We start from the raw sequence: 12925 nt of genomic DNA, 5'->3' as shown, positions 1-12925 counted from the left end.
AAATAGCACAAATAATTGGCGCGGTAAGCATTTTTTTTAATGAAAACAGTAGATAAAGTTTATAACGGTATTTTATACAGCAATCTTCACGTTTTGATTCACAGATGTGTTGTATGTTAATCTTGTTTCAGCGATATGCTTTAGTTTGAAGCATTATAATATATTTTTTCCTATTATTAATGTTTGTCTCGAAAATTCAAATTAATGCCGCGCTTCAAAGAAAATGAAAATGGCGTAATGGCACGTAACACTTATCTTTCATTTGTTGCCCACGTTCTTGTTCAAAGCAGATAAATATCAAACTACTATTTAATGAAGTTACCGATGAGTGATTAAATTCTATCCATTTCTTCAAGCAGAAAAGTAAAAAAACTTCTGCGTTTTGTGGGAAGAGGCGCATTGCACGCAAATTTTGTAGTACGTAGTTTCATTTTATTACAAATGGAGGTTAATGTCTCACTGACGAAGAATGATATAACTATCATGTTGTGAACTAGAATTGAGTTGAATAAATTGTTTGATTTTTACGTTGAATTAAGAGTCGGACACGTCTGAAAAAAAAATTTTAAATTTTGAAGGTCAGTGAGAGTGGTTGACACTTGCATACCCTCTTAAATCTGTACCCTAAACGAAATATTTCCTGCATACAAACAAATATTTTTCTTTTTAATTAATTTGTTATAAGTGCCGGTGATCGTTAAAAAAAATTATAATCCGTATATAGTATTTAGTATTCTGTAAAATGATAATACGGTATTTCTAGTACCTACGTAGTTTTTTTTATTGTTAATGGTTGTGTAGGTTAGGTTCGTTTAGCTACTTTTAGAATAATTTTAATAGTGTAGATAGTTGGTTAAGTTTTTTTTACCACATTTAAAACACTGAAAAAAAATTACCTTTTTTTGGAATGTTTTCATGCTGGAGCCACTAAAGTACAAAGACATACTTTTTAATCTTTTTGGAGAATTATGTCTTTAATTCCAAGCATGGTGCTTTCAACTACATATATATAGTTACTTCAATTTCTTTGCCGGTCTGTTTATTGCAGAGTGTAAGTGAACCAAGGCAGAAAGCGCACACCCTTCTTAGTGCTGCATTGTTCAGTTAATTGTATGCAGTAAGAGATAGTATGCTGCAGGTAGATGGCTGTACCCTTTGAGCCTGTGCTCCAGGGAAACAGAGTAGTGCAGATTTGTATTTGAAAACTTACAGATATATAAAATATATTTGAAATTTTATAATGCCATTTTGCAGAATAATTAACCAAGAATAATAACACCTAAAACCACAATTTTTGGATTTTTATTTTAATTTTTTCACTTTAATTTCTAAACTCCACAACCACCAAGATTTTTATTTCATGGAAATAGGCTTCCAAAGGTATTTTTCCTGGTGCTCAGAACTGTGCAAGGTTTGACTATGTTAATGCAAAGACTTTGTTGCAGCATAGGTACTACAAGAAACTACTGAAGCCATGTACAAAACAAACTGGCTAAATTTCTCTCAAACAGAATGGTAATCTGTAAAATCGGGGGCGTCGCGAGAAACTAGGGGCCCGGGGGCAAATCATTTTGTTGGACCCACCCCCCCATTACATAATGTACTATTTTTATAATCCCAAATTTAAAAAACAAAATCTGAAGAGTGTTAATGTTACAGTAACTAACACTGTAAATGTGACCTGTGCATGTTTCATAATTTGTAATGTGTCCACTAAATTCTATTAGCTACAAGCTTGTAATTTTGTTCTCTCTGGGTAAACTCAAGGATTTCCCCCCCCCCCCCCCCCCCCCCCTACATGACTGCTTTTTCAACAGTCTTGAGTAGTGGAATATAGGTATCATAGTTTTTGCTAATGTAAAAACCTAGGTACCGGTACCATCATTATTAAAAAAATCTGATATAAATTAAAATTGTAATTTTTGTGTAATTTAAAATACCGAGCAATATTGAATACAGAATATTGCCTGATTATAGTAAAGGTTGTTTATTATGGAAGATAATAATTTTGACCATACCTATAATTTGTGGGTCCATTTATAATTTTAAAAAATCTATTATTTTGTACTCATGCTTGAATAACATGCTGAGATACTATTTTTTTTTTCTTTTGTTGCAGAATTTGTGGAGATAACACATTTACAATGGCAGAAGAGGATGATGGCAAAGAATACAGATGGGAATCTGGATATGAAAAAACTTGGTATGTCAAACTATTTTTACTCGTGTGCTTAGGACATAGGTACCGATCTTCCTTTTTAAGCTTATTAATTAAAAATATTGAAAGCTCCAATTTATTTGCTTTAAAATCATGATAAAGGTGATGAAAATGCCTTTGAAGTAGAAAGACTTTGATGACTTTATATAATTTTTGCGTAATGAATTAGCGCAGTGGTTACTTGATAGTATTATTTTAAAATCAACTTAACACTGTTGGTTTTTTTTTTTGGTTTTTTTTACATTAGCTTGTTTTGTTGTACGGTAGCCTAGGTTGACACCATTGTATTGGTGACTATTCAGAGATGTGTTTCAATGACCACATAACATACCAGTACCCTGTTGATGTTTAAAAAATTAACTGTAACAATATCATGAAGCAGCCAATTTTACAAGGCTCAGTGGAGTACCTACCACTTCCTGCTACCCCCTTGGAGGCAATGTCAACTTGGTTGAAATGTAGGCACAGTTTGGTTTCTTACTTAAATCTAACTAATTAGGATCTACATATATCACGGACAAATGCATTTTTCAGACTGGTAACTATGTTAATGTTTTTTGTTTGACAGCTGAATAGCTTTCCATCATTTCCAAGAAAATAAGGGTAAATATTTGGCTAGTGTTGTTCTGGAGGAATGGGGGGCTAACTTAAATATTCATAATGGAATAATTTGTGTTTGTTGTGACAGTTTAAAGCCTCACATGAAACTGTCCAAAAAGAGCACTCGTTCATGGGATAGAGTACAATTCCAGGGCGTTGGAATTCAAATCTACGACCCTTGTCACGTGAGCACAATAGATAAGCAATCATGGCCAACAAAGACCTTTAAATGCGATCCAGGCTACACTATTGAATGTGGGTACGGTAAAAGGTCTTTGTTAAATGATCCGGCACCAATCGAGCCCAGGGTTGGCAGATTTATACCACAATGGTTTAAATCAATTGGTTCTTATAAAAAAATCATGTGGTTTTTTTTTTTTTTAAATAATGTGTTTTTAAATTGATAAAGTTATTTTTTTTTAATGAAAGGTCTAATTCCACTTTCATAACAACAAAAGTTTGGTCATTAATGTTTCTTGTGATTTACATTTACATGAACTAAAAATCATATACTAAGTAAGGTCTTATCATTTAAATTATGTGAATAAGTTGTAAATCACACCCAGCTAAATATTCCTCTAAAATTAAAAATTTTAATTAGTTAATTCCTGTTCTGTGGAAAATCCCCGACTATACTGTAAATCCCCATTGTATGAGAAACACCCATTCTATGGAGAATCTTGCTCCTGTGGGGAAATAGCCTTTCTGTGGTTAAGTCCCAGTCAGATGTGCAGATTTGCTGAATTTCAGTTCTTTGATGTTTTACTGCTCTGCCGACATTTTTAGTTTGCTCAGATTTTATTCTTACTTTAGAATATCATTTCAGTACAATGTTTCCTATTTTCTAGCGTGTTACAGTTCTGTTATGATTTTTCTAAGTAGTAAAACACTTATCTGAATTTTATTCTATCTATAGATCAGCTTGTTTTAAAAGCCTTTGCTATTCCCAATAAAACTATTTTCATGTCCAATAAAACTGAAAATCTATAATCCAGCATGGCAGAGGTCCAGAACATAATCTTAAACTGTACAATTAAGGGGAATTGGGCCCTGCCATGTTGGTTTTTTTACATGGTTTCGTAATAATTATAATTTTTAGTTATTTATCCCAATTTTTGGCATGTCAGGCATTAATCATATCTCCCAGGTCTTTATTGTTTCACGCAGGCAATTACGACTGTTATGATAATGACACCAGTTCACAAGTGTTGACTTCAACAAGTAGCCAAAGTTAAGAACCTATGCCATGTCAAACCAAAACGTTTAGCACAGGTGCTTTATTGCAAGCGGTATCAAAATCAGGGGTGCAACAACAAGGGGGAGGGGTATTTCCCCCCCCCCCCCCTCTGAAACCTTGAAGTGGGGGCAAATGGGGGCAAATAAAGTGCTGTGTAATCAATTTTTAGATAATAAAACTGCTTATATAGCTCCATTTTCCACCTTGAAATACAAATTTTCCTGGGGGAGGACCCCCGGTCCTCCCGCTTCAATAGGGGGGGATCGATGATTCTTTATAATAAAGTATATTTTCCCCCCCTTTGGAAATTAATTGTTGCGCCCCTGATCGAAATACCTGAAGTTTGGAAACGGTGAGGTTTAATCCTCCTGCAAAGACGCGTGCGTGGCTTGCAGGGAAGCGATACAAGAGGATGACGAAGGACTGCTGGAAGCGACGGTGGCTGAAATCATCCAGCGCGCCAAGAGGAAGCGGCAGGCCCAGCAGCGGGTGAACGTCAAACTGGGGATGATGCGGCACCTCTACATCATCCTGGACTGCTCCGAGTGCATGAACAACCAGGACTTGAAGCCCACCAGGCAGCTCTGCACCATCAAGGTCGTCGATGTTTCCCTCGCCCACGGATGGAGACTGGAAAAATTTAATTTTCTGATTCCAACCCCGTCCACCTTCACGGCTGCTTCAGTAGTTTGTCCACCGTTTGTTTACCTGAAGGACTCTTGAGCCAATGAAAAACCCTTCAACAAAAGAATTATCGAATCACAAGCATCCAAGGTAACATGTGTCACGAGTCGGTAGCCAATGAGCAGGTGTAGTTTGCCCGAGTACATAGAGGATCGTGGAGTCTATCCTAGAGGGTGTTGAAACCACAAATTTTTTCCAGTCACTACCTGTACATAAAGACGAGATTTTAATTTTTTTTAAATGTAACGGAGGAATTTTATATCATATATTTAATTATTTTATTCATTATATTATTGCTTACTATTCTGCAAATAAAATTAAAGAAAAAAAATTTCATACTAACGTTACTAAAAATCGTAGATTTAAATTTTACTGTGTCATAATTTAAAACATATTAATAATAATAATAATAATAATAATAATAATAATAATAATAATAATAATAATAATAATAATAATAATAAGCTGGTCTAGCACATATTTGCTTAGAACTTTAAAAATAAACTAGCAATCATTCAATGGGTGAAGTACAGATTTGACTCCCATAGGTCCTGGACAAATGAGTTTGTCAAGCTGTGTAGGGGGTCGCATTATGGTTGGTGCCTTTGACTTGTAGATATTGGAAGGTTTCGTAGAGGAGTTCTTTGACCAGAACCCTATCAGCCAACTGGGAATCATCACTACAAGGAACAAAAGGGCAGAAAAAATAAGCGAGCTTGCTGGAAATTCACGTAAACACATAATGGTAAGAATGTAAATTGAAGCACATCACTTATAATTGAAAATATGTTAAATTAAATTTTCCAAATCAGTTTTGTACAGTGTCATAAGAACTTCTGAATTCGTATTTAATTTGGTGCTATAACACAAAAAAATTATAATTATAAATATAGGAATGCAGACTTTTTTTTTTGTTTTTAACTTTTTGTGGTATTTATATGTATGCTTCTTTTATCAAGATGATGCTCATAAAATATTAGTTGTGATTTGCCCAGAACATTCAGAAAACAACGGAAACACCATGTGCTGGAGAGCCGTCTCTTCAGAATGCATTAGAGCTGGCTTTGAAGTCTCTGAAAATGCTGCCAAGTCATGCCAGTCGCGAAGTACTTGTTCTGATGGGCAGTCTCACGACCTGTGACCCTGGCGACATAACTGTCACAATTAAGGTAGGTTGTTACTTATGTTAGGTGTATCTGAGAACCATAGTTGTCTCTGCGATGGGGGGAAAAATCATGGTTGGTGAGTTTTACAATTTCATGATTTGTAGGGATTTTTTTTAATTAATCTTTTTTACAGTTGGGTGGGTAAGTTGAGGCAATAATTCATTAGAGTGTAACGAAAAGTGCAATGCTGAGGAGTGGGACACTCAGGGGCGCAACAACTAAATTTCCAAAGGGGGGGCAATATACCTTTTTATAAATAATCATTGATCCCCTCTATTGAAGCGGGGGATCCGGGAAAAATTTGTATTTCAAGGTGGAAAATGGTGCTATTTAAGCAGTTTTATCATCTATAAATTGATACACAGCACTTTCTTTGCCCCTGTTTGCCCCCACTTCAAGGTTTCAGAGGGGGGGCAAAATACCCTTGCTCTCCCCCCCCCCCCCCTGTTGTTGCGCCCCTGGGGACACTCAATGGTAAAGAGGGGGAGGGGGATTATTTAACACTCCACTCCTCACTATTGAGCGTTAGTGCAGTGCTGCATTTTTTGTTATGCTGGAATTTGCTAAGCATTTTTCTTTTAAAATGAAATGAACTTAGAATTATGAATTTTTTGTATGGATGTTTACAATAGTGTTAGTGTGTTTTTAGTATGTATTGAGTAATTTTTTTTTATAAAAAAAAATTGTCTCAATCAATATCTTGCATATGCTTTATTGTTTATTCTTATTGTATAGTTTTGTCTTTCAAGTGAATTACTGAATATTATGTTTCATTATTCTGTGGATTATTGAAGTGTAATGTTACACTTTCAACGCATGTGGTAACCACGCACACATTCTTTGCACTGTATCTACTCTCATCTCGTTAAATAATTAATTCCATATAGTTAATAATTATTCTTCCTCTGAATGATACGTCTTTAATTTTTGTAAGGCTGCCAGACTCATCCAGTAAGGTGAAGGGGTGATGAGATGAACCTTCCACAGAAATCTGATTTGTAAGAAAGGGCTTTTATCAAAAATTAGTCTCTGGCTTACATATTTACACAGCATAGCTGTTATTTTAAATTATGGGGCCAAGGTCTTTATTGTCGGAGTCCTCAGATCACTGGCCTTCCATCAAGGAGATCTCCAGCCCGTTTACCGAAATTTTGAATAAGTGGTGTTTGTTCCAGTGAATCAGTAGGGTTTTCTCAGATTATACCCGTTTTTCTCAACTATTCATTCCATCAATGCGTACCCCTCATCACCTCTAATGACCTTGATGTGGATGAGATGTTAAGCCTTGAAGTGTTCATCCATGTATCCTAGACTTTATTTGCATCTCCTGAAAGCTGATTTTTTAAGTTATATTTCTTTAGGCACGTCGTGAAAAAATTATGAGAGTGAATTTTTACGAAGCGTGCTCACCGTACAACAAAATTTTCACAGGATGAAAAAAGATTTCACACAAATAAAAATTATATATGTGCTTTTAAAATCTGATACTTTAGTGATTGAAATTCAATACTGGTCCAGATCATTAAAAACAATTATTTATTGTGTATATTAGTGATAGATATTTTGTTTATATAAATGTTTCTCATGTATTTTCAAGGGTATTTATAGAGAGAGGTTTTATTCCTGTGTATGTAATTGATTTGCTTTCTTACGTTATTTTTAATTAAATTAATCTTTATTGGTTTACTAAATTAAAAAAAATTCAATCTGTACATGTGTTTGTATTAATTTTGAATACTCAGTATTCAATATTAATTTGATTTCTATTAATTTTTTGCATGCAAAATGAAAGTAATTTTTTTATTATGCCAAGTAAGTATACCGTCTAACGTGCGTACATAACACACTCATTTTTGCTCAACCGTGTGTTCTGAAACACAGTGCAAGAATGCTAGAGATAATTGGACCGGGCTCATTATTGCTGAACCATGTGTTCTGAAACACAGTGGACCGGGCTCATTATTGCTGGACCGTGTGTTCTGAAACTAAGTGGACCGGGCTCATTATTGCTGGACCGTGTGTTCTGAAACACAGTGGACCGGGGCTCATTATTGCTGGACAGTGTGTTCTGAAACACAGTGGACCGGGCTCATTATTGCTGGACCGTGTGTTCTGAAACACAGTGGACCCGGCTCATTATTGCTGGACCATGTGTTCTGAAATACAGTGGACCGGGCTCATTATTGCTGGACCGTGTGTTCTGAAACACAGTGGACCGGGCTCATTATTGCTGGACCGTGTGTTCTGAAACACAGTGGACCGGGCTCATTATTGCTGGACCGTGTGTTCTGAAACACAGTGGACCGGGACTCATTATTGCTGAACCATGTGTTCTGAAACACAGTGGACCGGGCTCATTATTGCTGGACCGTGTGTTCTGAAACACAGTGGACCCGGCTCATTATTGCTGGACCGTGTGTTCTGAAACACAGTGGACCGGGCTCATTATTGCTGGACCGTGTGTTCTGAAACACAGTGGACCGGGGCTCATTATTGCTGGACCGTGTGTTCTGAAACACAGTGGACCAGGGCTCATTATTACTGGACCGTGTGTTCTGAAACACAGTGGACCAGGCTCATTATTGCTGAACCGTGTGTTCTGAAACACAGTGGACCGGGCTCATTATTGCTGAACCGTGTGTTCTGAAACATAGTGGACCGGGCTCATTATTGCTGAACCATGTGTTCTGAAACACAGTGGACCAGGCTCATTATTGCTGAACTGCATGTTCTGAACCACAGTGGACCGGGGCTCATTATTGCTGAGCCGTGTGTTGTGAAACACGGTGGACCGGGGCTCATTATTGCTGAACCGTGTGTTCTGGAACACGGTGGACCGGGGCTCATTGTTGCTGAACCGAGCGGGAAGATGGCGACGCGTGCTTCCAGAGCCTGAAGTCGCACGGGGTGCGCTGCTCGGTGATCGGCCTGGCGGCGGAGGTGCACGTGTGCCGCCTGCTGGCCCGCGAGACGGGCGGCACCTTCGGCGTGGTCGTGGACGACCGCCACTTCAGGGACCAGGTGCACCAGGCCGTGGGGCCCCCGCCGGCCGCCGCCTGCCTCGAGGCGTCCCTCGTCAAGATGGGCTTCCCGCACCAGGCGGTCCACGGTGGCAAGGAGGCCCCCATCACCCTGTGCATGTGGTCGGTACCGCTGCCCGGCTTGTTCACGTCACAGATCTTATTTATTTATTTATTTATAATTGTAACATGCCAACTAACAGGACAAAGCCTTTAATGGTAGGCACACAATTAGACACAAATACACTCACAAAAATAAACATAAATGAAAAACACAAAATAATACAATATAAAAACAAAACACACATAACAGAGACAATAAAACAAAATTCAAATGTTACAATTTAGACAACACAGAACTAAAACACACATGATCATTAAGAACTAAGGAAAAAAAATTAAAGTCTTTATCAAATTTATTAAAGTTGGTTATTAGCCTAAAGATAAGATCATTGTTTCTGTTAACTATACATCATGCCATCAGTAGACAAGATTTTATGGGTTTACTTTTAGGCCAAATTCGATTTTTAAAACAGGATATTTTGTTTTTATAGTGAATGCAATCTTTCTGTTTTTTTTTTCTTCACAAAAACAGTGTCATTTTGAATGATACAGAGCCACGGAAGTTTCGCGCATTCATTTAGTCGCAAGCTAGAATGCAAACCTCCACACTGTCGCACTGTGTTCATGATTGGACCGCAGTTATCTGGACACGCCCCTCTACGACCGTGAGCCAACGATGTCCAGCTAGGAGAGAAGTAAGCGAATCAGGTAGTGCCAAATAACAAGGATATAAATGTTCTCGCTAAGAAATCAACCAATGGGAAAGTAAACATGGGTCGAGCACACCTATAACTTTGAATTCTGTCCTGAGGCCAGAGGAATCCGTGAAATTTCCGGTACTCTAATGATGTACATTGAACAATATCGTGATTTTGAATAGTAATGCCTAACAACTCGGGAACAATAAAAATGAATTGGCAAGTATGTGTGTGTTTCAAATTTATCTCAACGTACTAATTATTAGTTACTAATAACAGTTGTGAAGCTCAAATTAAAAAAAAATTCTAATCTTTTTATTAAATACATTTTGCAACAAACTTAATGCCCAGTTAATTACATTTATTTAATGTTATGCCTTAAAACATTAGGTTTTTGTGATTTAAGTTTTAATCAAAAATGCTGTAAAATTTTATAATTTCATTTCATGTTACACTGTGTATTGACATACTTTTAAGTGTTATTTTGATTTTATTGCAATTCATCATATAATCTGGTCCCTAGACATCAATAATTATTTTATTTTAGTATTTTTTGGTTTTAAGGCCATAAAATAGTGTCTTTATATGCTATCATTACAGTTGTATAGATTGTGAAAGAAAATTTTTAAATAATATCACAAATAATTTTTAAATCAAATTCAAATGAAGTTAAACTAGCACACAATTTTATACCAAACCAAATGTACATTTTGTAGAAAATCTAAAGTACAAGTTTAGGATAGGCATACCATGTGGCTCAAAAAAATATTTTCTACTATATCAGAATATCACACTTGCTAGCTCGTGTTGCTGTGCCGTCAGCCCTTTTTTTTAGTTGGCCGAGACTTCCGTTTGCAGTCGGTTTTCATTTCAGTATAGTGTTTCTCTAGACGGCAGTGGCGTAGCCAGGATTTGTGTATGGAGGGTGTTAAGAAGCATGGCCCCCCATATTAAAGCGGAGGGTTCCGGGGGTCCTCCTCCGGGAAAATTTGGATTTTAAGATGTAAAATAGTGCTATTTTAGCAGTTTTCGGTACTTAAATTTAAATATTGTAATGGTAAAAATTTTATTAATTTTAATATGAAATTTGTTTAAATGATGAATACGAAGTTAATTAAAGATTGGGTCCTAAGAGGGGGGGGGGGGTGTTTGAACCCCTAACCCTCCCGGCTACGCCCCTGCTAGATGGCACTGTTGTTTTCGCAGCCACATGGATGAGCCGGACGGAGAAGGCAGCAAGCTGAACCGCGGCCGCTACTCGTGCCCGCAGTGCTGCAGCAAGTACTGCGAGCTGCCTGTGGAGTGCCGGGCGTGCGGGCTGACCTTGGTCTCCGCCCCACACCTGGCCCGGTCCTACCACCACCTCTTCCCCGTCGAGGCGTACAAGGAGCAGGAGATTGGCGGCGGCGGCGACCGCCCCCACCACTGCTTCGCCTGCCAGCGACCCTTCGTCGAGCAGGACAAACATGTGAGTTACGTAGTCTTATTATTTCCACTTTTTTTTGTTGTGATGGTCAACCAGACAGAATAGCTCGGTGGCAGGTTTTTATAATCCAACACATTTGGGATTATGCTGTCTCATGACATGCTTTTCTATGTTATCACAATTTACCAAGTAATCTTTTCCCTTGCCACTGTGTCTGACCAGTGCCCTTTTTAACCTACCATAACATAATGGACCTATTTATTATTTGTTTCAGAAGTACCAGTGTCCGACATGCTTGAAGATTTTTTGTATAGACTGCGACTTGTTTGTTCATGAAGCACTCCACACTTGCCCCGGCTGTGCTACGAGTCAACATACATTCCAAGTAATGGGTCGTGAGGTCATGCCTGTCATTTAAATGATTGTAACATTTACGTGTGTTTTGAATATAACTTTTTACTGTATCTATACATTTTCTTTATTCCCATTTAGAGACTATAGAATGAATAAATTGATAGTTTTTTTTTTATACTATTATCAGAAACATATTTTTCATTTCTAGCTACTATACTCATATTTTATGTAATAAAATATATTCAATAGTGATATAATTGTAACTTATATCTTCTTCGGTACAGTACACACTTGAAGATATTTCTCTTAGAATATAATTTTTTGCACTTTCGTAGTTATTCTCTTATTAGGGAGTCCTCTTTTCTGAACCCTGAGGTTAGTATTCAGTACTGCTATGTTCATACCATTTTAAGATTGGGTTTATGGACGTATTACTACCCACAATTAAGTGACTGAAGGTTGAGTTATGCAAATATTTGCTATGTCTCACACTGTACCTCTCACGATGACTGAAGCCCGGTCCTCAACCTGCTACCAGCAGTAACCCCTGCCTGCAGAGTGTGCCCACGGCCGCACCAACCCTCCCCACCTTCACTAACCCGTGAACAACGCAAAGTGCATAATATCTGACAAATGCACAATATGCTTATAAATCTAAATGTTACAATAAGCTAGTACTATTCACTAGGATGTGTGTTACATAAATTTCGGTAACATGTTAGTTTTCATTTTACCGTCTTTATCTTGGTGGGTTTTGGCGCGGGGCGACACTGTCCTACTCCTTCGTGCAACCCCCTCCCAGCAATCTCCAGCAGGCCACGATCCCGGGCGGACTTGTCATTCCATGGGAAGTCTTCAACTTTGTTCTCAACCAATAGCATAATTCTGGTAACTAGAGTTCATCTCAACCTTTTCACTTAGCTTCCCACATGTCCCCGGGTCATTTTGCAATGCCGGGTATATCCCGCCGGCCTTAAACTTCACCCTGCCACGTGACCACGTCTGCAGGGTCCGCTTTATACAGGACTGGCCGACTCCAGAAGAGTGCTTCAAGTTTACAGCCTCGGACTTGTCTGCTGGTATCACATCTCTTTGTTTTTAACCATGATAGATTCACGGCTCAAACAGCCACGTGTAAAGACTAGTTACGCGAGCAACTTACAGGATTGGCTGCCTCCAATCGGAATCCACAAGCCCCTAGCAAGACTGCTGTGAGGATAACTAATGCTGAACATAGATAAATAACAAACTTAAGTGTCAATGTTGAACTCAAGTGTTTAGTGTGTGTAGTGTTCCAAGTATCCATGCCAATTCTATGTAACTATGTCAATGCCACGTGGTGATTAAAGTTACATTTATCCAACCGAGTATTTTTCATTCCGTAGTTTGCAGACTATCCTGTTAGAGATCAGTGTACTATGCTGTGTAGGGACTGTGTAAACATAATTTAGATATAGTT

General features: G+C 37.9%; 1 protein-coding gene across 3 annotated transcripts; it reads left to right on the top strand.

The window, feature by feature from the left end:
- Positions 1 to 30: 30 nt before the first annotated feature.
- On the top strand, positions 31 to 12829 carry LOC134534109 (general transcription factor IIH subunit 2). 3 transcript variants are annotated; one of them, XM_063372169.1, is made up of 8 exons: positions 31 to 240; positions 2120 to 2203; positions 4451 to 4652; positions 5356 to 5484; positions 5735 to 5908; positions 8795 to 9048; positions 10893 to 11154; positions 11387 to 12829. In XM_063372169.1, the coding sequence occupies exons 2-8, from the start codon at positions 2145 to 2147 to the stop codon at positions 11528 to 11530; spliced, it is 1224 nt and encodes a 407-aa protein (XP_063228239.1). In that variant the 5' UTR covers positions 31 to 240; positions 2120 to 2144; the 3' UTR covers positions 11531 to 12829. The 3 variants fall into 3 exon arrangements, with proteins under 3 accessions (XP_063228239.1, XP_063228238.1, XP_063228236.1); XM_063372168.1 differs by having other exon boundaries at positions 31 to 417; XM_063372166.1 differs by having other exon boundaries at positions 94 to 578.
- The last annotated feature ends 96 nt before the right edge of the window (positions 12830 to 12925 follow it).

This window comes from Bacillus rossius, chromosome 7, assembly GCF_032445375.1.
Source record: "Bacillus rossius redtenbacheri isolate Brsri chromosome 7, Brsri_v3, whole genome shotgun sequence".
In the NCBI taxonomy this organism is placed as follows: Eukaryota; Metazoa; Arthropoda; class Insecta; order Phasmatodea; family Bacillidae; genus Bacillus; species Bacillus rossius.
This window is presented reverse-complemented; position numbering and strand designations above follow the sequence as displayed.

What these genes read in the sequence shown, in the direction of transcription:
- LOC134534109 (XM_063372169.1), top strand. Translation starts at nt 2,145, where the DNA reads ATGGCAGAAGAGGATGATGGCAAAGAATACAGATGGGAATCTGGATAT. An exon ending in GGCAGCTCTGCACCATCAAG is followed by an intron (nt 4,653 to 5,355) that starts GTCGTCGATGTT and finishes TTTGACTTGTAG; the next exon opens with ATATTGGAAGGTTTCGTAGA. An exon ending in ATTCACGTAAACACATAATG is followed by an intron (nt 5,485 to 5,734) that starts GTAAGAATGTAA and finishes TGATTTGCCCAG; the next exon opens with AACATTCAGAAAACAACGGA.